This window comes from Trichosporon asahii (assembly GCF_000293215.1).
Source record: "Trichosporon asahii var. asahii CBS 2479 unplaced genomic scaffold scaffold00018, whole genome shotgun sequence".
Lineage (NCBI taxonomy): Eukaryota > Fungi > Basidiomycota > Tremellomycetes > Trichosporonales > Trichosporonaceae > Trichosporon > Trichosporon asahii.
Window position 1 is genome coordinate 97,700 of NW_014040906.1, and position 23,115 is coordinate 120,814.

The 23,115-nt window shown below is 59.4% G+C and overlaps 8 protein-coding genes across 8 annotated transcripts; 5 read left to right on the plus strand and 3 right to left on the minus strand.

The window, feature by feature from the left end:
- Nucleotides 1-848: 848 nt before the first annotated feature.
- Nucleotides 849-2,430, plus strand: A1Q1_07973 (uncharacterized protein; the record flags this gene model as incomplete). Its single annotated transcript, XM_014326159.1, has 2 exons — nucleotides 849-1,315; nucleotides 1,392-2,430. The coding sequence occupies 2 exons, from the start codon at nucleotides 849-851 to the stop codon at nucleotides 2,428-2,430; spliced, it is 1,506 nt and encodes a 501-aa protein (XP_014181634.1).
- Nucleotides 2,431-2,875: 445 nt separating this feature from the next.
- A1Q1_07974 (uncharacterized protein) lies at nucleotides 2,876-3,502 on the plus strand (the record flags this gene model as incomplete). The annotated part of the gene is made up of 2 exons (XM_014326160.1): nucleotides 2,876-3,016; nucleotides 3,059-3,502. The coding sequence occupies 2 exons, from the start codon at nucleotides 2,876-2,878 to the stop codon at nucleotides 3,500-3,502; spliced, it is 585 nt and encodes a 194-aa protein (XP_014181635.1).
- Nucleotides 3,503-3,580: 78 nt separating this feature from the next.
- A1Q1_07975 (uncharacterized protein) lies at nucleotides 3,581-4,920 on the minus strand (the record flags this gene model as incomplete). Its single annotated transcript, XM_014326161.1, has 2 exons — nucleotides 3,581-4,610; nucleotides 4,661-4,920. The coding sequence occupies 2 exons, from the start codon at nucleotides 4,918-4,920 to the stop codon at nucleotides 3,581-3,583; spliced, it is 1,290 nt and encodes a 429-aa protein (XP_014181636.1).
- Nucleotides 4,921-6,017: 1,097 nt separating this feature from the next.
- On the plus strand, nucleotides 6,018-9,114 carry A1Q1_07976 (aldehyde reductase I (Alcohol dehydrogenase); the record flags this gene model as incomplete). The annotated part of the gene is made up of 9 exons (XM_014326162.1): nucleotides 6,018-6,043; nucleotides 6,286-6,413; nucleotides 6,550-7,294; nucleotides 7,617-7,673; nucleotides 7,727-8,152; nucleotides 8,298-8,397; nucleotides 8,469-8,513; nucleotides 8,831-8,990; nucleotides 9,035-9,114. 9 exons carry the CDS (start codon nucleotides 6,018-6,020, stop codon nucleotides 9,112-9,114), a joined length of 1,767 nt encoding a protein of 588 aa, XP_014181637.1.
- Nucleotides 9,115-9,538: 424 nt separating this feature from the next.
- On the plus strand, nucleotides 9,539-11,419 carry A1Q1_07977 (uncharacterized protein; the record flags this gene model as incomplete). Its single annotated transcript, XM_014326163.1, has 7 exons — nucleotides 9,539-9,561; nucleotides 9,610-9,715; nucleotides 9,758-9,833; nucleotides 10,141-10,358; nucleotides 10,405-10,605; nucleotides 10,671-10,830; nucleotides 10,980-11,419. 7 exons carry the CDS (start codon nucleotides 9,539-9,541, stop codon nucleotides 11,417-11,419), a joined length of 1,224 nt encoding a protein of 407 aa, XP_014181638.1.
- Nucleotides 11,420-11,504: 85 nt separating this feature from the next.
- A1Q1_07978 (carboxypeptidase s precursor) lies at nucleotides 11,505-13,511 on the minus strand (the record flags this gene model as incomplete). The annotated part of the gene is made up of 3 exons (XM_014326164.1): nucleotides 11,505-11,809; nucleotides 11,848-12,777; nucleotides 12,920-13,511. 3 exons carry the CDS (start codon nucleotides 13,509-13,511, stop codon nucleotides 11,505-11,507), a joined length of 1,827 nt encoding a protein of 608 aa, XP_014181639.1.
- Nucleotides 13,512-15,141: 1,630 nt separating this feature from the next.
- On the plus strand, nucleotides 15,142-15,761 carry A1Q1_07979 (uncharacterized protein; the record flags this gene model as incomplete). The annotated part of the gene is made up of 3 exons (XM_014326165.1): nucleotides 15,142-15,154; nucleotides 15,237-15,443; nucleotides 15,535-15,761. 3 exons carry the CDS (start codon nucleotides 15,142-15,144, stop codon nucleotides 15,759-15,761), a joined length of 447 nt encoding a protein of 148 aa, XP_014181640.1.
- A 4,657-nt stretch (nucleotides 15,762-20,418) lies between these two features.
- A1Q1_07980 (methionine adenosyltransferase) lies at nucleotides 20,419-21,856 on the minus strand (the record flags this gene model as incomplete). The annotated part of the gene is made up of 3 exons (XM_014326166.1): nucleotides 20,419-21,462; nucleotides 21,528-21,621; nucleotides 21,804-21,856. The coding sequence occupies 3 exons, from the start codon at nucleotides 21,854-21,856 to the stop codon at nucleotides 20,419-20,421; spliced, it is 1,191 nt and encodes a 396-aa protein (XP_014181641.1).
- Between the last annotated feature and the right edge of the window lie 1,259 nt (nucleotides 21,857-23,115).

The following is a 23,115-nucleotide window of genomic DNA, read 5'->3' on the forward strand; positions in this document are numbered from 1 at the left end:
GGACATGGCCGTCTTTTCCATTGGGAGGCTGTGGCACTGGAGCCAATGAGCACGGCTGACGGCATAGGTACTCCGGATCCATTCCTAGGCTGTTCGATTCGAGCTAGGAAACCCAGAAAACAGCCAGAACGGTCAGAATTCACCCAGCAGATCCACAGAAGCTTTCACTTTTCAGATCGCTCCTATTGGAGTGGGACCTCAAAGGTCAAGGTCTGTGGCCTGTTAGGGTCATTTACTCGGATCGCTCAGGAGCCAAATACCGGTAAACGGCTCAACCCAGCCCATCTCGGCTTCTGGCCCGCACACCCTCGCCGTCGTGCGCCGCACCGACTCGAACTCGAACTCTGTTCGTCGCATGTGACCGATCCTTCGTTCCTCCAGTCCCGCCAGCCTTTTCCGGACATCTCGCATAACACCTGGCCATACCGTTCATTTCGCAGCGCGTGGAACGCACTGCCCACGCTCCCCACGTCCACACATCATCACTTCTCTTCGTCCACGCCCCCAAACGCTCCGACCCGATAAGCAACAAACGACGCTGTACGCCCGCGTACCCCCGAACCAGCACTTGTCATCAGCATCTTGGCGTTCCGATCTGAACGCCCACCTGCGCATCAGTCAGCGCCTCTGCCGCTCTCAGCCGAGAACGCTATCTTCTTTCGCGCTATCTGCGCCCCTCCGGTATCTGAGGCGCATCCTCGGTATCTAGTTTACACGACAGGGGGCCATGCGCGGCGCATAACAGCAACCTCCCAGGCTAGCAGCAGAGTTCATAAAGCGGCGCGCTTTCGTTCTTCCGCATCATCCAACACACGTCAACGCCACACAAGTCAAACACGCATAACGCAATGTCGCAGCGCCCGGAGCCTGAGCTTGCGGTTACCACCTTGGAGCCCTCGTGGCCGGAGGATGAGAAGGCCGGCCACGGCAGCTTCTCGACAGAGTCGAAGGGCGACGCCGGCGATGTCGTTGCCCAGCCCCGCGACGACGCCGAGTTGCAGCGCGCGCTGCGCAAGGTCGATCGCCGCCTCATCCCGCCCCTCGCCATCCTGTATCTCTTCTCGTACCTCGACCGAGGATCACTGGCCAACGCCTCCATCTTCGGCTTCAAGGAGGACCTCGGCATCACGACACAGAAGTACAACCTCATCGCGACCGTGTTCTTCTTCACCTACGGAGGCATGGAGGTGCCCGGAGGCATCATCCTCAGCTACGTCCGTCCGTCGCTGTGGATTGCGTGCATCTGTCTCGCCTGGGGCATCGTCATGACGCTGAGCGGCCTCGTTCAGAACTTTGGAGGTGCCATCGCTGTAAGGTGAGTAGAGTTTGCGCTAGTGTTCCTGTGCGCACAAGTGCGGATGGGCCGTAGAAGGTTCAGCAGCTTACGCCAGGCTCATGCTCGGTGTGACCGAGGCGTCGTTCTTCCCGTCCGCCCTCGTCCTCGTCGGAAACTGGTACCCGCGCATGCAGGTGCAGACGCGCATCAGTGCGTTCTACGTGATCGGCGTGTTCTCCGGCGCCTTCTCGGGTCTGCTCGCCTACGCGATCCACTACATGGACGGCGTCGGCAATCTCGCGTCCTGGCGCTGGATCTTCATCCTCGAGGGCATCGCAACCGTGCTCCTGTCGAGCCTCATCTTCATCTTCCTCCCCGACGACCCGACGCGGAGCAAGTGGCTCACGGCCTCTGAGCGCGATGCGATCCTCGCCAATCGTGCCGCTGAGGGCCAAGCGTCCAAGCAGCACTTTGAGTGGAAGTACCTCCGCCAGGTCGTGTGCGACTACAAGGTGTGGATGTGCACGTGGCTCGCGGGCAGTGTCAACATTGTCGTGTTCGGATTCTCGTACACACTGCCCACCATCCTGGTCCAGATGGGATACAAGGCGGCCAACGCGCAACTCCTCACTATCCCCGTCTACTGTGCCGCGTGTATCTGCACCTTCATCGCGGGTCTGTACTCGGACCGCCGGCAACGGCGCTCAGACATGATCGTGGTCGGCTTCTCCGTCGCGCTCGCGGGCCTCATCATGCTCTACTGCCTGCCAAAGGACCGCATCCCTGGCGTGCGCTACTTTGCGTGCTGCGTCCTCATGAGCGGTATCTACATGGCCTTCCCCGGCTCGCTCGCGTGGAACAGCAACAACGCCGAGACGGCGGGCAAGCGCAACATCTCGATGGCGCTCCAGCTCACGCTCGCGTCCCTCGCGACCGCGGCGGGCACGAACAGCTACCTCGCGCACGAGGCGCCCCAGTACACCACGGGTTTCGGGTTCAGCATGGCCATGTGCGCGAGCAGCATTCTCGTTGCCCTCGGGCTGGTTTGGCTCCTGAAGCGCGAGAACCGGAAACTCGACGAGCGCGAGAGGGAAATTGTCGCGAGCGGCGAGCCATTCGACGAGGCCCAGGTCCGCTTCCGATACATTCTCTAGATACCGTCCACCATAGACATACCACACACATCGACACACCAAATCATAAAACACTAAGTCCTTATAGTCACCGGAGTACAGAGGAGTGAGAGGGGGAGGTTGTCTTCAGTTGTTTCAGTTGTACTCTACGCCCAATGCATTGGACTGTTTCTCGGTCGCGTTTGATCCACAGAGCTGATAATTAACGGGTGAGGCAGCAGAAACGTCGAGAGCTATAAGCGAGGAGAGAGAGGTAAGAGGCGACAGTCCTGCGCTCATGCGTTTAGCATCACGAAGATGGCTTGCAGCTGCTGCGAGAAGTGAGGGAACAAACTAGCTCGGGGTTGACTCGAGTCGAGCTGGCTGTTTAGTCTGATGGCTCGTTGCCGCGGCTTCGAGTGGCGACTTCGTCGTTCATACTAAAACAGTGACTGACGCACTTTGGCCTTCTTCACTGACTGGCACCATGCCCGCCTACGACTCGCCCCCACCTACCCTTCTTCCGGCATGGGAGGATGCTGGAGCACAGCCCCCGCCTCAGGCCGCGCTTGAGTCGCCGACGATCATGACGAACCGCGACCGAGCTTGTGACACTTCGGCGCGCCAAGTATGTCCAAAGTGATCTTGTAACTGGCACTGCTGACCACAGGCGTATCCCCCACAAAGGATTGAGAATCTGATCTCAAACGCCTCAACTTCGATCAACGACATGAGGAACGAGATCCACGCGCTGTTCGAGAAAAAGAAAGAGAGACAGGGCTGGAATTCTCTGGACGAGATAAGAAAGCTCACAGAGGAGAGGGAGAAGGCTAACCAGGCGTTGAGGGAACAGATTACCGAATTGCAGGAGAGCATGGCGCTCCTCAAAGCCAAATATGCGATCTACCGTCCCCGAGGACCTGAGGACTATGCCTGGTTGAGAGAGGAGAAGACACCGCCGCACCCGTTCAAGAGCATCGTACACGATGCAGTCGCTACGCGGAAGGGCAGTGACTGCAGCAGCCTGATGCAGTGGACGCTGGAGGCAGTGAGTTGCGAGGCGAAGCCGCGCGACAAGGAGGTGTGGCGGAAGATGCAGAACAAGAGGTCCTGAGCAGGGCGTTCCGAGAAAGATCAGTGAAGGTTGGTCTACCAGACACCACATAGAGCTTGTCCAATGCACAATGCTGCATCACTGCGCACCCATCTCTGCCGTCGTAGCAAGACTCTCCAAGTCCAGCGGCTGCCGTCCGAATCCCTGCCTGTCGTCATCGCTCGGCGCCTCGGGCACTGGTCGGTTTATCCGCCACTTGTTCTTCAAATGAGTAGGCAGCCTATCCTCTAGACGAGCGTGGATGATCTCTCCCATGACAGGGAGGAACTTGAACGCGTGTCCTGCGCCACCACTAGCCACGAGCAACCCTGGCGCGGCATAGTCGATGACAAAGTCCCCATCGGGCGTGTCTGAGTAGTAGCACATGCGCGTGTACTTGAGTTCCTTCTTGGCCAGGGCGGGGAAACCCTTGCCCAGCTTCTCGCGGAGGAGCGCAAGACTCTTCCGCGGGATCCAACCGACGCCTTTCTCCTGCGCATAAGCGGCTGCAGCGGGGTCGAGCACCGTCCGCGGTACGTTGTTGGGCACGGTGTATCCGCCCGAGTGCAGGGCAAACTTCATCACCCCCGACGCCGTGGGCGGGAAGGCGTAGTATCCTGTCCCGTCCTGGGTCGCGTTGACGGGAATGTCCCTGTAGATCTCCATCTCCTCCGGCGTGAGCTGAACGGCGGCCACTGTCTGTCCAGTGGGCACAAGCAGACCCTTGGGCAGCAGCCCCTTGAGCGCGGGATGTCCCCCTGTCCAGGACCCAAGGGCGGCAATGACCTTGTCGGCGCGGAACTCGCGGCCATCTGTCAGCTTGACGCCGACGACGGCGTCGCCGTCCCGGATCAGCTCGGCGAGTTCCGCCGACGGAACGATGGGCACGTTGAGCTCGCGTAGCCGCGCGTAGAGTTTCTCGATTGCGCCCGAGGACCACGCCCAGCCTCCTGAGGGATTGTAATACGCGCTCTGCTGCAGCGCCGCTGATCCCTCGGAACCGGGACCGAGCCTGGCACGAATCTCGGACGAGGAGAGCTTCCTCACGCCCTCTGGGTCGAGCGATTGAACGGCCGCGAACAGCTCCACCGCCTCGGGACGCGTGAGGTTGCGCTGAAGCACGCCGGTTCTGCCCCCGTCAGATGATGCGCTCAGCCGTCGATGTCGGGGCAGACTCACTCGTGGTACACGCCCTCCCACTCCTTCCCTCTCCAGCGCCGGATGCTCTCCTGAGCGAGCACGGCGTAGTCGCGATCGATGTAGTCGGCCCGCACAGCCTTGTTGATGTCGGTGCTTGCCGCGTCTTCGGCTGGAAGAATGGGCGCGCGATCAAGCACCGTCACGTCATAGTGCCCGCTCTCCGCGAGGGAGACGGCAGCAGTCGCGCCCAGCTCTCCGGCACCGATGACCACGACCTTGGTCTTGGGGAAGAGTTCCATGTCAAGTCGACGAGTGAGTGATGTGACAAGTAGTTGGTTGATTAGATGTCAGGGCTGGAAATTGTACATGATGGACGTCGGCTTTTCCGCGCGGAATGTTGCCTGCTTATCTACCCGTTAACCTGCCGCGCCTGCCGACTTTGTGTGCGACTCGAAACACCCGACTCGATCGGAGAACTGTCCGAGCGCCTTGCATGCAAGATCCGATAGATGGCGCATACTCGTACCTGATGCAAGCAGATGAGTCGACGCAGATACACAGGGATACCGCGGATAGAACGGGATAAGGTCTGTCACGTGAATGTTGGTCCGATGAGAGCTATCGCAGCTATCGGGGACGCGGACAGGCCGCGCTGGTGCACTCATCGACGACGCTCCTGGCCGCTATGCTGTCTTCGTGCATCTGCTAGGCGGCTACTCTCCTTGATGACGGCAGCCATCTGAGGAGAATGGCACCCTTAAGAGCGTCGCCAGCAGCGGCGGAATGCTCCTCGGTGCGAAAGCAACACGGCAGGGGGTTTCAATGATGACCAAGCGCAGAAGCATTAATCAGCAACCAGGGCAAATGACAGCCGCAACAGCTTGGATCGCATCGTTCCAGCATACTCTGCGGAGGCGGCAATGGCGTCCATGAGGCGTCAAAACGCCGTGCCGGTGTGCCGTCGTGCCGCATGCCTAAGGGGCCGTTGCTTGCCGGCGGCAGTGATTCGCCGGTGTGAGCAGGTGAGCGGGTGAAATTTCATGACGCCGTTTTCTCGGAAGCTGAGACATTTATGATGTTGCTGCGGTGCGTCATGTCGTGTCATGGATACTTGTGTCGCACAAGTGACGAGCGTGGCGTTGGGCATCGCGGCGATAAGCATGTTATGCTGCGGGGACGGTGAGAGTAGCGCGATGCAATGTCAGTCTGGTGTGCTGGAACCAAGCAAAGGGTTGGCGGCGGAGGAGGCCACTGGCTCTAGTCATCACGTCATAGTACCTCCACTCCTGATCATCCCACGTCAACAGCGCACCCCAAACCCCGCGCTGCATCTATATATAAGTTCCCACAGCTTGCGACCGCACTCTCCCGCATACACAACAACACACTCGCAACCATGTCGAACAAGCGCGAACTTACTCTGTGAGTGAACTGGACGTGAGGTGGCATACGTGAGCCGTGGCTGCAGAAGGGTGGAGGTGGGCGATGCCGGCGACTTTTGACAGGTCGCTCGCTCGTGAGCATCCATTTGCATCGCACCTGCACCCTGCCCAGCGCTAGCCAGCACGCATATGTGCCCACCCAGGGGCGCAGAAGCATGCATGGTCCAGCCGACCCGCGTGTGCCCCAATTTTCACAGTTTCCACGATTCTGACCGCCACCAGTAACAACGGCGTCAAGATCCCCCAGATCGGCTTCGGCACATGGCAGGCCAAGCCCGGAGAGGTCGAGAAGGCCGTCACAGAGGCTCTTAAGGCGGGCTATAGGCACATCGATGCAGCCCTCATCTATGGTACGTGTTTTCTGCTCTCTTCTTGACGTCGTGAAGCTTGAAAGAGCTCGGGAGTTGTCGGGAGGGGTGGGGGGAAGATGAACTGAAGTCCGGATGACGCGGAGAAGCGATGTAGAACGGCTGGCTGACGTTTCAGGCAACCAGAACGAGGTTGCTGCGGGTATCAAGGACTCCGGCGTCGACCGCAAGGACATCTTCATCACCTCCAAGCTCTGGAACAACTCGCACCGCCCCGAGCACGTCGAGGCTGACCTCGACACGACGCTGAAGCAGCTCGGCACCGACTACCTCGACCTGTACCTTATCCACTGGCCTGTCCCCTTCCAGCCGGGTAAGGAGCTTGCCCCCTCGAAGGACGGTGAGGCTCTTCTCGACATTGGCGGCCCCTCGATCGTCGACACATGGAAGGAGGTCGTGCGCATCTCGAAGGAGACCAAGAAGGTGCGCGCCATCGGTGTGTCGAACTTCACGATCGAGCACCTCGAGAAGATTATCAAGGCGACCGGCGTCGTCCCCGCCGTGAACCAGGTCGAGGCGCACCCGACCCTCATCCAGCCCGAGCTCTTCAAGTACCTGAAGGAGAAGAACATCCACCTCACAGCCTATTCGCCCCTCGGCAACAATGTGACGGGCAAGCCGCGCGACCTCGACGCCGAGCCCGTCAAGAAGATTGCGGAGAAGCTCGGCAAGACTGCTGCCCAGGTTCTCATCGGCTGGGGCCTGAAGCAGGACTTCATCGAGATCCCCAAGTCCGTCACCCCCGACCGCATCAGGAGCAACTTTGAGGCCGTCGAGCTCGACGACGAGGACTTCAAGGCTATCAGCGAGTGGGGCAAGGCCAACTACACCCGTGGCAACATCCCCGCCGAGTACAAGCCCAAGTGAGTATGCGTTTCCGGACACGGAGGGTGGCATGCTCTTCTTGCAGCCGAGTGACGCAGCCAGCGGCGCCACGTGATTGCCGCTGGGCGCCGTGCGACGCAGGCGGCGCTGCGGCGACCTCTTGCGACTCCAGTGGTTGCCAGGAGGCGCGGCGTAGAGTAGGCCGCGTGCTGCGGGTCGTTTAGAGTTTTCCTGAACCCCGGAGCTGCTCTGCTCCTCGATTCCGATGATTCTATTGGGGCGACCGATCACCCTGACATTGTGTATCTCTCTGTGTTTTGTGTTCTCGGGAAACGCGAGGGCAATATGCTGACGTGACAGGTGGCCGATCAACATTTTCAACGAGCCCGAGGAGAAGAACGAGAAGAACCAGGTCTGGTAATTGTCGTAGAGTGATATGTATGCAGCAGCAGAAGTCTTGTTATAAGAAGTGGTTGCGGAGGAACTTCGGAATGGAATGTCGTCGTCCAGGTCCGGGATACCGGATGCGGTGAGCGCAAGCCGCAGCTGCCGCAGGAGCCGGTGGAGGTCGAAGAGGATCCCTTACGTCCAGGGGCGTCACTCATGGCCTCGCTTGCGATCGAGGGCATCCATCTCCCCTCTCTCTCTCTTCGTCTCGTTTCGACACCTCCCACTCTCTCATCGCAACGAATCGTCATGAGCACGGCCGGATCCCTCCCCGCCAAGCGACGCGGAAGCAGCAGCGAGCGCGCGCTCGCTGAGATCGACCGTCCCGCCGGCTTCGCGGGCGCACTCGTCAAGCACGGCAAGTACGTCGCCGCCGGCCTGCTGGGCATCTGGTGGTTCGACCTGCCCGCCGCCGTCGCCCAGGTTCGCGCACTCAGCGGATGGGGCCAGTGAGTATCGTTTTCCTCATCGACGCTCGTTCAGACGCTCCGTTTCCCAGACTTCCAGCCCGGCTACGGGTATGAGGAAAGCAGGGCGCACGGAGCCGTCCGGGATCGGAAACGCTGAACGTGCACCGACCTGCTGACTGTCCAGTACCGCGTTCTCGGCCGCCGTTGGCCTGCAGCTCATCACCGTCTCGCTCTTCCTCTACCTCGTCGTCTATCTGCCATGGTACCAGGGTGCGCTCCCGAATGTAAGTCCGCGCCGCCAGACGTTCCCCAGACCGTGCAGCTTAGCAGCCGTGAACATGTAGCTGACAATCAGTACCCCAAATGGCAGAAGTCGCGGCGTCTCCGTGTCATTGTCCCTGTGAGTTGCTCTCCCATGTCCCAGGTATTCAGCGCGCGACCGGCGCGGCGCGGCGAGCGGTCGGTGCCTAGACCAAAAGTTGGGGATCGGGGTATTGTTTACGTGCATTTCCCAACCATTGCCGCGCTCTCTGCGTCATACTCGAGCGGCATGGCCCCCACGCATCCGCTAGTATGCTAGCGCCGTTGCTACCGGCGGCAAGCTCTTGCAGGGGAGTACGCCGCATACCGGGCTGAAACGGGGGAGAGAGGGATCAAGGACCCCGACCGAGAGATCTGAATACCGATCGCCGAGCAACGGGCAATGGCTGACAGCAGCTCCTCTTCGTCACAATCCTGAGCGGCTGGAGTGCGCTGGCTTTCGCGCTCTCCCACGCGTCGCATTCGCATCCCCGCGGCCCGATCCGGAGTGCGATTCGCGCCGCTCTCGGCCTCGAGGAGAAGCTTGAGATGAGCCGGCTAGCGGCCATGTGTGGAGGTAAGCTGAGAGGCCACTTCCAAGCTGACAGACAGCGACGGCAGTGTACATTCTCATGTTTGGCGTGCTTGGGTTCATTCCCGCGCCGCCGATGCGCAAGGTGAAGCGGAGCAAGTCGTCATAGTGTCCTCCTTCTCTTGTCAGCCAGATCTGTCCGGAACGGAGGGAAGGTCCGCCATCACGAGAGTAGAAAAGCCACGCCGCGAGTACAGCAGGGCCGCCGTAATATGAAGCACTTGATAGAGCGTTGCCCGCTGCCTGTTGCCCGCTGCCCGACGAGAGTTATGTACTGCTAGCTTAGCTATGATGCTGTTGATGCGACCATGATATCTGCATTGCAATCTGGATGCGGCTTTCCGTCGGATGGTCTGGGCGCTGGCGGAGAGTCTGCCTGTGTCCGCCCAGAACACGACCCTGGCTTCCAGTCACCTACGTATTCACGCGTGCCTCCACCCTTCCTTTCGATCGATCACCCCTCCTTCGTATCGTCCCTCTCTCTTCCTTCTCCCATTCTCACTTGACCCGCGGTCAACTTGAAACTAGTCACCATGGACTGGTCCAAGACCGCTTGGTGAGCTAGAGCCCTAGTCCAAAGCTAACCGCAGGGTCATTGGCACAGTCTGCCTGATCTCGTTCATCTCGTACTCGTCCCAGATCTTCATCATCTGGCCATGGTACGGGAGCGTTCTCTCCGTCGACCTTCTCAAGCTCCTTATCCCCTTCAAGTGAGCTAACGCGTTCGCGGACGATGAGCTGACACATTGCAGCCTGCTCGTCGCCATGGTGTTCTGGAACTACTACCTCTGCGTCAAGACGCCGCCGGGGAGCGTGCCCCTCGGATACGTGAGTCATCTTTTGCCGCTGCTCCTTTTGCACCTCCCGAAGCCTGGAAACGGGGACTAGCCTCTCTTGCACATCGGAGTGACGCATCGCGGTGATGACGGGCGCTGTTACTTCAGCTGCCGGGACTAGTAGAAGCTAACGCACAGCGACCGAACATGCAGGGCTCAGAGTACATCGAGGTCAAGCGCGGCAACTCGGCACCAAGGTTCTGCAAGATGTGCGGCCACTACAAGCCGCCGCGCGCCCATCACTGTCGCCAGTGCAAGACTTGTGTTCTGAAGGTAAGCTCTGACGCCTTCGACTACAGCTAACAACAGCTTGACCGTACGTATCTTCGCGCGGCGTTGCAAGTTACCCGGATGTAGCAGCAAATTGACCCCAGACCACTGTCCGTGGATTGCAAACTGCGTCGGCTACCACAACCACGGCCACTTCATCCGCTTCCTGTGGTGGGTCGACTTTGCGACGACTTACCACCTTGTCATGATGGTCGCCAAGGTCAAGGCGATCATCGACAATGTCTCTGTGCGTATCCAAGCTTGCCTTGCTCCCGCGCCAAGCTGACAGCCAGAACGAGCCCACCGCCTCGGACATCATCTTCCTCGTGTTCAACTTTACAGCGTGCATCCCGGTATGGATGTGCGTCGGCCTGTTCAGCTGGTACCACCTGTACCTGATCTCGAGTAACACGACGACGGTCGAGCGATGGGAGAAGGACAAGGTGGCGACGCTTGTCCGTCGCGGAAAGATCGAGGAGATCACATACCCCTACGTGTGTAGCTATTTATGGCGTCTTCGAGCTGACGTCAGAACTTGGGGCGCATCGCCAACATCAAGACTGTGCTCGGCAACAACCCGTTACTGTGGCTGTGGCCGCAGGAGATGGAGGGCGACGGGCTGTCGTACGCTGTCAACCCCGATGCCGGCGGTGAGTCTGCGCAGGAGTGGGCGTATGCCGTCGCGCCAGACCAGGCGGTGCAGCCGGGCAAGGACTTGGGTCTGTCTTCGGGGCACAGCCAGGCTCAGGCGCGGCTACGTTCCCACCTGAATAACGCAGAGGAGATGGTGTAGTGAGGTAAGTTTCTGCCCGCCCCCTTTTTCCCTAATGGCACCGATTGACGCCAGGTTCTCAAGCTGACGTACCAGAGCCCTCGGCGCAGTACTCGTGGCCCCCGCGCGATCCGCAGTACTACCAGCAGCCGGCGCCGATGCCGGACCAACCGTTTGTGTATGGTGACGGGTTGAATCCGGCCCTGAAACCGAGCAGCATGGCGAAGCGCGCGCGCGACAGCTGCTACGTGCCGGCGTGGGACACACGGCTGGACGAGAACGGGTTCGCTGTCGACGATGAGGACACGAGCTCCTCGTCGAGCCCCGAGCCGTACCACTCTGACTGGGATGAGGAGGACGATCGCCCGCTGGCGTACGCAAGTAGCCGGCGCGTGAGGCGCGGAAGCGAGGGATGGGAGGTGCGCCCCGGACAGCAGGGGTGGAGCACTGAAGTGCCCGTGTGGGAGCGGCCGGTGTGGGAGCAGCCAGGGCGGTATAGGACCTACGTCCCGGAGGCGGACTACGGCGAGGCGTAACATGACTTGACGACTGCCCAGATCATTTCATTCTTATTCAACTCTAGATAGATACAAAGCCAATGTACTAATAGCCTGGACTCTTTTACTCCTTGCCGTCATAGGCGTCGGCGTTCTGGATCAGCGCGTGCATAAAGTCGACAATGTCGCGGTGTCCCTTGATGCTGGAGTGCTCGTCGATCGTGTGAATGCCGTAAATGTCATCCATGCGCAGGCCCATGAAGCGGTACACGTTCTTGGTGAGGTTGTAGTACATCTTGCAGTCGGTGTTGCCTGTGGTCGCAAACGGCGCAACAATGAGCTCCTTACCCTTGGGCGGCTGGAAGACGGCGCGGACGGTGCCCGCAAACGTGTCCCAGATCCCACCATGGGCGGGCGTGTTGGCGCGGGCTCGAGTGCCTTGCCGATCATGCTGAGCGTGACCTTACCGCTGGCGGTAGTCGCATTCTGGGGCCACGCGTCGAGCTTGAGGTCGTGTTCCTTGGCAACCTTGCGCGCAATCTTCTCAATATGCTTCTGTGTGCTCTCAACAGACTCGTCAAAGTCGATGCGGTAGTTGATCTCCACCTCAGACAGCTCGGGGAGGGAATTGACCTTGGCCCCGCCGTGGAAGACATCGACGGCCTGTGTCGTGTGCAGCAGCGCGGCGTGCATCTTGTCCTTCGCCGCGAGGCCCTTTCCGAGCTTCTCCCACCCCTTTGGCCCCTGCTTCAGGAGCTTCTTCCACTCCTTGGGGAACTTGGGCGCGTACGCGGCCCCGCAAGCGAGCGTGGTCAGGAAGGGTGAGCGCTCGGTCAGTTTCACGGGGAAGGGCTGTTTCTCGAGCGCGACGACAATCTCGGACAAAATGCCGATACCGGTGTGTTTTGGGGGCATGGAGCTGTGCCCGCCGTCGGTGCCGACACTGATGCGCACGTCGAGGTATCCCTTCTCGCCCATGGCGGGGAGCGCGAAGGGCGCGCCGAAGAAGTCGTCCTGCAGCCCGCTTCCCTCGTCCACCACCATCAGCAGCGAGTCCTTCCCGTATCGTTCCTCAAGGAAGGGCGCGATGTGGCCCTGGCCCCTGCGCGCGTGAACTTCCTCCTCGTCAAAGCCGTGCGAGAGGATCAGCGTGCGCCGGGGAGTCCACCCCGATTCGAGCAGGTACGTCACGGCCTCCCACTCGGCCACGAAGAGGGACTTGTCGTCCGCCGCCCCCCGGCCCCAGATGTACGTCCCGTCGTTGTGCCCGCTGAAGGGAGGGTAGGTCCACCGGTCCCACGTGTTCTCGGGCGCGGGCGTCACGTCGTAGTGCGACATGAGCACCAGGGGCTTGAGGTCGGGCTCGCTGCCCTCGAACGTGGCCAGGATGCCGAGGGCTGGGTGTCAGCGGGAACGTCCTGTTTCTCTCTCTCTTTCCTTCCCGTTGCACCCCAAGCCAATTTCCAGAAAGAGAGCCAAGGGTTTGAACGGCCAACCTCACGCCAGCCTCGCAGCCCGACGGCTGCTCAGCACACTCACTATTGATCATCTCGATGTTGGCCCTCTCGACCGCAGTCGGGAACGCGTCCCTCCACCAATCAAGGAAATCGTGGAACGGCTCCCAACGCGGATCCTCGCCGGGCTCGCCGTTATCGTCGTAGCTCTGCGTCGCGTGCTGCACCGCCTGCGCGTGCAGTTCCGCGCTGTGCTTCTTGCGCTCCTCGGTCCAGTCGACCTTTGTCTCGGGCTCAATCGGGTCCGGCTGCGCGGGACAGCTGGGCGACTTGCCGCCAATGTTCTTGGCCTTCAGCGCGTGTCCGTGCCCGTGGTGGTGACCGTGGTGGCCGTGGTGGCCGTGATGGGAAGAGTGGGAGCGGAACGGCGCGTGCAAGCAGCCGGTCAGGCCGTGAGGCGAGGAGAGGTGGATGCCTGCCAGAATCGCGAGAACCACAAAGCCGACAAGCACCCAGCGAGACCGGCGCTCGCGCTGGCTGGGCTGTCCCGGTCGCACGCCGAGCGCATACGGCTGCCGCAGCGTTTCGTCGTGCCCGTGGGCTTCCTGGGGCTGTTGTTGCTTCTCCGACATGGCGTCGTCTTGATCGGAGGCCTTGAACAAGGGTAGCGATGACATTCGGGCCGGAGTCGCAGGGGGGTGAGGTGTGCTTTTGAGGATTGCGAGGAACTGTCGACGTCGGAGACTTCTGAGAACCAGACGGAATAGAGATAGTCGATCGCAACGTAAGTGTGGGTGGGGGCAGGTGGGCTACGGCCGGCGCGAAATCAGCGTGAGGTCATGAGGAATGCGGGGGCGGTGACGTCGGTGATCCCCGATAGCCAAATAGCCCAGACAAGCGTCAACCTCGGCACTGAACTCCGTCCCCTCAATCGGCCTGGGATCGCAACATCTGTGCATAGTTGACAGGCCTGCACTGTTAGAGTTGTGCGCATGCAGTCAGATCAGTTCCCAGATGAGCTAGATGCACCTCTCAATTTGGCGTTTGGCGTGAGTTCAAGTGCGATAGCCAGATAGCCGGCCGGCCAGGTCCGAGGTTGAGCTTCGCCGTCTCTCCAGACTCTTTGTCGCGGAGGTCTCGGTTCTAGGATCAACATGGTCCTCAGCACCGCAGCGCCGAGACAAGGCTGCCATAAGTCTGAGCCAGGAACGGGGGAGAGACGAAGAAGTGACGTCGATGCGGGTCCGGTGGGAAACAGGGTGCAGGTAGGATGCCATGATCCGTTTCAGGTAGCCACTCCATTTCGAGACGGACGGAGCTGGATTATGGCCCACGTAGGCTGCCGCTTCGTGTGGTGGGTTTTCGATCGCTGCGCATGGCAATCCGTCGAATTGCTCCTGGTATGGGTGTCAAGACGCCGAGGGGAGCTGTTGCACGTGAGTCCGCTGCATGAGTCTCGCGTGAGTAGTTGTGATGTGTTTTGAGCAAGTGGAGCGGTGCGGGACGCTCGTGGCTGAACGCCTATCGGAGATTGCTTCGAGCTCTCGGGGTTGATCGCGGGCCGTTCGGCGCGCTCGGCGCAAAGATAGACTTCGAGCAGGGTCCAGCAAGCACGGACCAGTGAAAGCAAGCGCGTGTGTTTATATACAGCACACTGTTGCTCACCATACGTCACTTCGTCGCAAGCGAAACGGATGGACGGGGGGTCTCCGAGAGGATGACCGAGGGTGCCCATCCTCGCCAGCCTGGGTGTGGTCTGGGGGAGCCTCGCATTGCCTGCAGTACTCACAGGACGAAACGGACTGCCGTGAGGTGTCCATTCACGTGTTGACACTGACCGAAGTCATGACCGAACTCTGAGTATTGCAGGCTGGCAGGCGCTTGCTCTTCGCTTGTGGCATAATGAAAGCCAGGAACGAGCAGTGGACCTGGGCCGACTGTGGCCGCTCGTAGGACATGGAACACGATGGACGGGGCAGGTACCTTTCCATCATCACCAGTTCCCATCACCGAGCCTCCCATGCGTACCTTGCATCACACTCCCACCCAGGCTCACAGAAGCTGACCGAGCCTCATCGAGCCTCGCGGAAACCCGGGCCGGGTTCCTGCGATACGTGCATCACGATCAACGATGTCATAGCCTCGGGCAAGCGCCTGGCTGGAGCCTGACTGGAGCTTTGCCGGAGCTTTGCTGGAGGCTTTGCGATGACGAGATGGCAGCGAGCTCGCAAGCTCCCATATAAATGCACGCCTGGGTCTCATGACCGCCCTCCCCACCTTACTTCCACCCAAGAAAACTCAGCCGCAATGTCCCAGAACAGTGAGTCCGACCACGGCCTCGGTCTCGGAGGACACATCGAGGTCCGCCCCTGGCCACGAGTAGAGTTGGGCTAACCCTCCAGTCTCCATCAAGTTCACCTCCAAGCCCTGGAAGGTCACCCCTTCGCAGCATGCCCACGCCGTCAACCACGACACCGCTGGCGCCGACTACGAGTTCAACTCGGACGACATGAAGGGCAAGGGATGCGGCTCGTACGTCATCACCTACATCCCCAACAAGAACGACGACGGCGAGCCCAAGCGTGACGGCACCGACCACTTCGCCTACGGTCAGTAGCTCCATCGCCTCTCAGCCTGCACAGTGTATGGTACAGGTAGAGGAGTGTTGTCGGCCTGTAAGACCACTCACTGACATACCAGACGGCCAGATCCTCTTCGAGGGCACGATCAAGGGCAAGGAGGGTGCCATCATGATCCGTGAGCGCGGTGAGGCCAAGGACGGCCAGTTCAAGTCCGAGTGGGTCTGGTTCCCTCAGTCCGGCTCTGGCCAGCTCCAGGGTACCGCCGGCGAGGGCCAGTTCCAGACCAAGAAGGACTCTGGCAACTCCCTCTCGGCCGACTTCAAGGGCCAGGTCTCGTTCCCCTAAGCGCGACGAGTAGTCAGCAGTAGCGAGTAGCGATGACATGAATGATGTACAGAGGTTTTTGGCAAGGGTGTGTGGTGGAGTCTAGGGGTCAGCTTGGAAGGACGTAGTCCAGCTTACATAGAGATACTCATCAGGCAAAGCAGATGACGTTGAGACTGCCGCCGAACCTCTGACCAGCTGATGCCGACTGGAGCTGGGAACATGCTGTTTGCCGGTCAGTCTCAGCTTCATGAGTGTGATGTTAGCTGACGGCTAGTGAAGCTGCATAATTTGTTAGGAACGTAGGCATGCCTGCGATCGGCCTCCTGACCAGTCATCAAGCCATCCACAGTCCACTGGTTTGCACTCGACCTCGGTCAACCGCAACAAAATGGGAACTAAGGTTACCTTTGCAGAGGGAGATGTCTCACTGACTTCCTTGCACATGCGAAGCGGTTGTGGACGTCTCCCATTAGAGATCACGCTGGGAAATCAGCTACGGCTTGACCGGCCTGATAGCTGGAACAATGAGTGGGACAACTCACCGATCTCGGCCAATTAGTCCCTTTATCGCGGCTGACTTTTCTCCATATTTCGAACTTTCAGGTCGATCCTCTGACTGTCATCGGCTCATCCAAGAAGCTTACGTCCTAAGCCTACAGCCTAGGAAACTTTGTAGCTCGCACTGCAATCTGGAGTCAGCTGACACTAACGGCATAGCAGCTTACATAGCGCATCAGTGGGCAGCTTACGGTTGTGATGGGTCAGCTCACAGCAGGCAGCAGTGGGTCTTTCTACCGCCTGTCGTCAGCTTGATCAGAGACAGCCTACTCAGCTTGTTGGTTGCCGCCAGCTCCATGCTGCATATCTGCAGCGCATTCTGTCTCCCTCGCTGACTCCTCGGACTGCATGAATCACGCATTGGTCTGACGTCAGCTTGGATGGGGTCCATCAAGCATACTGGTTCCACGCCCGAATCTCAGCTCTCAGCCAAGGCTCACCGGCTCACAGGCTGAAGTCAGCTCTACCGGGCTAAGTCAGCATACCTGAAGGCTGACAATTAGCTGATTCTGGCGAACCTTGATAGCTCACCTGTCCCACCAACCGGAGTTGGCTTCTTGTAGCCTCGGCGCCACATAGTTGACTGTCTGCATTCAGCTACGCCAGCGAATCGCATATCTTGCCATTCTTGACTGGGCACAGGCTCAACTTCTCGTTGCTAGAGCATATCTAACGGCCTGGCGTTCAGCTAGGGGGTGGCAGCTCTCACAGCTTACCTATGGTACAGCCTGTTGTTAGCTCGGCGAACTATCGCATAGCTCACGCTCTCCTGCCTGTTGTCAGCTAAGCAGGCAAGTGCGGTAGCATACATCTATCCCTGTTGTCAGCTCCAACGCGTACGGCTTCCTCTCGAGTTGGTAGTCGGCTGTGCCTGCGACGTACTTACAGCTTATCAAAGCGCAATCCTTCAGCTCACCTTTCGTTCTCCTCCTGTCAGCCACTTACGTCCATTCAGCTTTCCCTCTCCCTCGAGCTGCTGATCAGCTTCAAAGCAAACGGCCTGGTAAGCTTACCAGCCGAAATTCAGCTTGCTCTGTGGCGTGTTTGTACAGCGGCATACCGTCTGTGGTCAGCTATTCGCGACTTCACCTTAGCTGACATTGGCTTGCCTGCTGTCAGCTACAGCGCAGGTCGCATTCAGCGTACCTAAGGACTGGTACTTCACATGAATAAACTCATCGACCTGCAGTTTGGCCTGGAGTCAGCTTTACGGACGTGAGCTGAGCTCCCGCTCTCCAGCCTGCTGTCAGCAAACGCTGGGGTCTTTCAAGCGGATCTTCATACGCTGCTTCAAGCTCTAAGGGTTCCGGGAGACCCACCATGCGCACTGGCGATCAGCTGCTGAATCGTTTGGGCAGCTCACGGTCCATCTCTGAAGTCAGCTTAACGATGCAAGCACTCACAGCTAACCTTCTTGATTTGTTGTCAGCTATCGGCGTTGATGTATCGGCGTACCTCTGTTCCCTGTGTTGTCAGCTCATCAACCCCTCGCTGCTATAAGCTTACTCGTGGTCTGATGATCAGCCACAGGACAGAATCTTCGAAGCTTACCCAAGCACCAACCTGGAGTCAGCTTAGCGCGCGGCTCTCTGGTAGCTTACCGTTTGCTGTCGCCTCCTTTCCAGATTGACAGCCTTTCCCGTTACCCTGCGGTCAGCTTCCCCTGCTGCTCGCATAGCTTACCCTCGAACTGGTGATCAGCTACGCGTGCCATGGCACTCCAGCTCACCCAGAGAACCAACCTGGCGTCAGCTTAAGTACATCTCCACACGAGCTTACCGTCCGCCTTCAGCTACTTTCCATATTGACGCTCCATTGTCGTCTCCCTGTTGTTAGCTCACCAGGCTTGGAGTCCGCTCTAGCTTACCTCCAAGCTTAGCTACATGAAAAACATCTCAAAGCTCACTGCCCCCGCCTGCCGTCTGTCATCAGCTATTCCGAGCAATCCAAAGCTCACGCTCGTTCACCTGCTGTCAGCTTCTCTTCAGACTTTAAGTAGCTTACCCTCGAGCTGGCAATTAGCTACAAGTGACATGGGTTCCGAGCTCACCCAGGCACTAACCTGGAGTCAGCTTAGCTCCGACTTCGCGCCAGCTTACCGTCCGCCATCAGCTACTCCCCCGATTGGTAAGCCCACCTTTGTTGATCTGCTGTCAGCTTCTCCTTAGGCCTGATCCAGCTCACAATCAAACTGGCAATCAGCTACAAGTGATGCGTTTCGCTAGCTCACCCAAGCAGTGATCTGGAGTCAGCTTTCTCTCAATCTACGCACCAGCTTACCGTCTGTCATCAGCTGGTCCCAGTCTCGGTAGCTCACCTACACTTGCCTGCTATCAGCTCAATGCAAGCTCCTGTCAGCTTACCCTCGAGCTGGCGATCAGCTACCGTGAAGCACGTTCTTAGCTCACGCAAACAGCAACCTGGAGTCAGCTAGTACAATAACGATGCCCAAGCTTACCCTCTTCTGACTGAGGTTAGCTCATACCGAAGCCCATAGCTCACCTACACCATCTCTCGGGGTCCTGGTGTCAGCTAAGCGCGTGCGGATCAGCTCACCTCCCTCTGGCGATCAGCTCGAACGAAGCAACAGCACAGCTCACCCTCATACTGCATACTGGGAGTCAGCTACGTCGATGAAGAAGCTCACCGCAGAGTCTGTCGTTAGCTCAGACAAGCGACAAAGAAAGCTTACAAGTGCCACCGCAATTGGCCAGTCCTTGCCACTGAACCATACATCCCCCCCACAGTCGCGTGTTGCACAAATGTCCCCAGATCCAGAAGGGGACTGCATGCCGTGCGCAAGGAGGATCTGTTGGAGAGTGGACTACAGCGGCGGTCTGAGTGTCAGCTTTCTGATCGCGCGCTACCGAAGCTGGCCCCGTGAACGTTGCCACGAGGATGTGCCACTTTGGTTCCGTGTTGCGCCCCCCTTCTCCCTTGACACCTCCGCTGCGCACTGCTTGCACTGCTTGCACTGCTTGCACTGCTGGAACTGGAGGGCTGTAAGGTCACGCCAGCAACTCATGCAAAGGCAGCCTGTGAAGTCGTGGAAGGGGTGGGGAGAGGGACTCACCGCTCTGCACTGCCACCGAGAGGGCCAATACCGAATAGCGGGGCGATCTAGCGCTGGCAGTGTGGACAAACGCGAGCAGGAGAAGTGGGCGATGGCGAGAAGAGACAAGGTGAAGTGACAAGATTGAGACAGTGCAGTCCAGCGCGACATTCTTGCGCCCCGGGGGATCGAGTGGGAAGCCTTAACGCCGGCATGGCAGCGGCGCGAAGGGCGCGAGTACACGAGGTCGGGTGGGCGATGCGCTGCAGAACGAGTACAGATGTGTGAGTCAAATCGGTCTGTTGGTCAGTATGACCGAGTGTGCGTTCGTGGGCAGTTCGTGGTGACACGGTGATGCATGCTGTTGCAACCTGCAGTCGACCTCGATTGTTTGTGAAGTCGTGACAGTGCTGAGACTGTTTCTAGTGTTGATCGGGTGTCGATCCGCGACCGCAGCAGATGGAGCCCGTGACTTGTCTGACACAGCTGCCTTCTGTGGCACACTTGAAGAACCCCACCAGCCCAGACAGGTGGGCGTCGGCAGAACCACGATTCCAGCTCGCAGCCCGCGAAGGTCGCCGGCTTCTCGGCACAGCACATGTCCTTCCTCGCTTCTGTCCTTGCTTCTCCGAGCTCATTGGCATCTTCGGGGCGATCCTGTGCGCCATCAGCTTCGCTTACGTCAGTAGTAAATCAGTATAGTGCACCTGCAACCAAAAACTCGTGGCGGTTGAAGCCTTTCATATGAAGTACCGTGATATGAACCGGGGCCCGCGCCACCTAAAGTCTATAAAAGCGCGGGGATCGTCCGGGGGTATACACCACTTGGCCGCGGGGCCAGGGTGAAGGTGTGTTGTGGGGTAACTGTCCGAGGGAATGATATATGCGTGGGTATGGTGATATGAGGAGGAGGATGAGAGCGCGCGAGGTGGAACTCACGCGGGGGCCCTTGAGCTCAAGGGCGTCCCGATGGTCGGAGGTGAAGATGTGAGGTGTGTGGGGGGCTGGGGTTCAGATGCCTAAACTACTAGATTATAACGTTTGGGAAGACAAACAGCTACCAGCTTAGAGCTTGAGCTGCTTAGGCTTCTCCCAGTTGTACTCGGGGTTGCCGAAGTGGCCGTAGGCGGCGGTCTGGCGGTAGATGGGCTTCTGGAGGTCGAGCTCCTTGACAATGACACCGGGGCGGAGGTCCCAGTTGTTGCGGATGATGTCGACGAGCTCGAGGTCGGTCTTCTTGCCGGTGCCGTAGGTGTCGACGAAGATGGAGAGGGGCTCAGCGACACCGATGGCGTACGAGAGCTGGACGAGACAGCGCTTGGCGAGGCCAGCGGCGACGAGCGACTTGGCGATCCAGCGGGCAGTGTAGGCAGCCGAGCGGTCGACCTTGGAGAAGTCCTTGCCCGAGAAGGCACCACCGCCGTGGGCACCCCAACCGCCGTAGGTGTCGACAATGATCTTACGGCCGGTAAGACCAGCGTCACCCTGGGGACCACCGATGACGAAGCGGCCAGAGGGCTGGATGTGGAGGACGACGTTCTCGTCAAGGAGGTCCTTGGGGATGACCTTCTTGATGATCTTCTCCTCAATCTGCTGGCGGAGGTCCTCGGTGGTGATCTCCTCGGCGTGCTGGGTTGAGATAACGATGGTGTCGACACGGAGGGGGTGGAGGTGTCCGTTGTCGTCTTTCTTGTACTCGACGGTGACCTGGGTCTTGGAGTCGGGGCGGAGCCAGCCCATGGAGCCGTCACGGCGGGCGTCGGCCATGGCCTTGTTGAGCTTGTGGGCAAGCATGATGGTGAGGGGCATGTACTCGGGGGTCTCGTCGGTGGCGTAGCCGAACATGATACCCTGGTCACCGGCACCGTGGTTCTCAAGGTCACCGTGGTCGAGACCCTGGGCAATGTCGGGCGACTGCTGCTCAATGGCGACAAGGACGTTGCAGGTCTTGTAGTCGAAGCCCTTCTCAGAGTCGTCGTAGCCGATCTTCTGGATGGTGTCACGGATGACCTTCTGGTAGTCGATCTTGGCCTTGGTGGTGATCTCACCGAAGACCATGATCATACCGGTCTTGGCGGCGGTCTCACAAGCGACCTTGGAGTTGGGGTCCTGGGCAAAGTCAGCTACAAAGTTCCAGCGCACGGGCCATTCGACCCCACAAATCATCGACTCACCTCAGCAAGACAAGCATCGAGGATGGCGTCCGAGACCTGGTCACAGATCTTGTCGGGGTGGCCCTCACCGACCGACTCGGAGGTGAAGAGGAAGCTGCCTGTCAGCGATTTGAAGACTTCGGACTGCGAAAAAACGTGCGTCGAGCTGGCACCATCCCAGAAAGAGTCGGAATGTAGCTCCGCTCGGGTACTCCGACTCGGCGGCTGGCGTCCGCCGCGGGCTGTCTGGGGGAGCGCCGGCGACGAAGCGAGCTCTCAGCACGCCGTTGTACTCACTGGCCGGGGGCGAGGTGGTGGTTGGGGCCGTTGCCGTTGGTGGTCGCAGTCATTTTTGTGAGTTTTGGAGGAGGTTTGAGAGGGAAGAGGTTGGGAAGAGAAAGAAAAAGGCCAGGATTTTAAGAAAACCTACCCTACGAGCAAGGCCCTAGGGGGTGGGTGGTACCTCAGCGCCATGAGCCGAAGGTAGGGTGCAAGGGACTTAACGTGGAGAGCGCCCATTTCAGATTTGCTTCCGTCGACGCGTATGGCGTGCTCATAACTTCGAGTACCATTGTACGCGCGTGTGGGTGGATCGGTGGAACGGTGACCAGTCGTATTGCGGTCTGCATGCGGGCGGGATCAAATTTTTCGACACGGCTGTCGCTGCACCCATCGGAATTTCGGACCTACCTTTGCAATCGTGCGATCACTGGCTCACTCCACTGCCACTGCCATGCATCGAAGCTGGGGATCTGGGCAGCGCCGCAGCTGGTCCCCGGTTGGCCCAGCCCCCAGTGCACACGGTCCCTTATGCACAAAGGGCTGCACGTGGGTATCTCATATCTGGCGGACCCTTGGTCTTCCTCGGGCTTCTGCAGCAGGGGGGCGGGCAGAAGCCGGCGCTGTGCAGGGCGCGCCGTGCATGCCCCCCCGGGCGTAGTCAGACGGTGTGATACCATCGGAGCTCGCCGTGCGAACGGTGGTCGCCGGTAACTGTGCACACGTTATGCAGAATGAGTGGCAGCCGTAGTGGCCGTGGCCGTTTCACGGGAAATTGATAACGGACAGCCGAACCCGAGCTCTGTCAAGGTTTAGGCAACGTTTAAGCGCGCGACGCGGCCGACACGGCACACACACCCCGCGTAATCTGTAATCTACTATGGTGCCTGTCAGCCACCGGCCACCGCTGGGTTGGGTCCGAGCGCAAGCGTACTCTGCATACCTCGGCACGTCCGCAAACCACAACTGCAACGCTGGGTGTGCGCTGATGCTGGGCGCCGGGTTCTGGTTTCCGGGCGTCTGAATTCGACTCGACGTGGTCTCAGCCCACAGCACAGACAATCACAGACTACGGGGGATGCATGAATCCGCGTCAGTCACCGAAGCCCATCGAGCCCAGGAACCGGAAGCCAGAATGTGCTGCGCCGGACTTGTCTAGCACTGGTGCGTTTCAGCGCACGTTTTAACCGGCACCCGTGGCGCGGCTCGGCGGTCGTGGTCTACGGCTCAGACGTGGCCTAACGCCATCCGTCGCTTACCATCCCGCTGTACTCTGCATGCATGTGTCGAGTCGTGCATTTGGTACACGGGCAGGATCACGTCATATCTT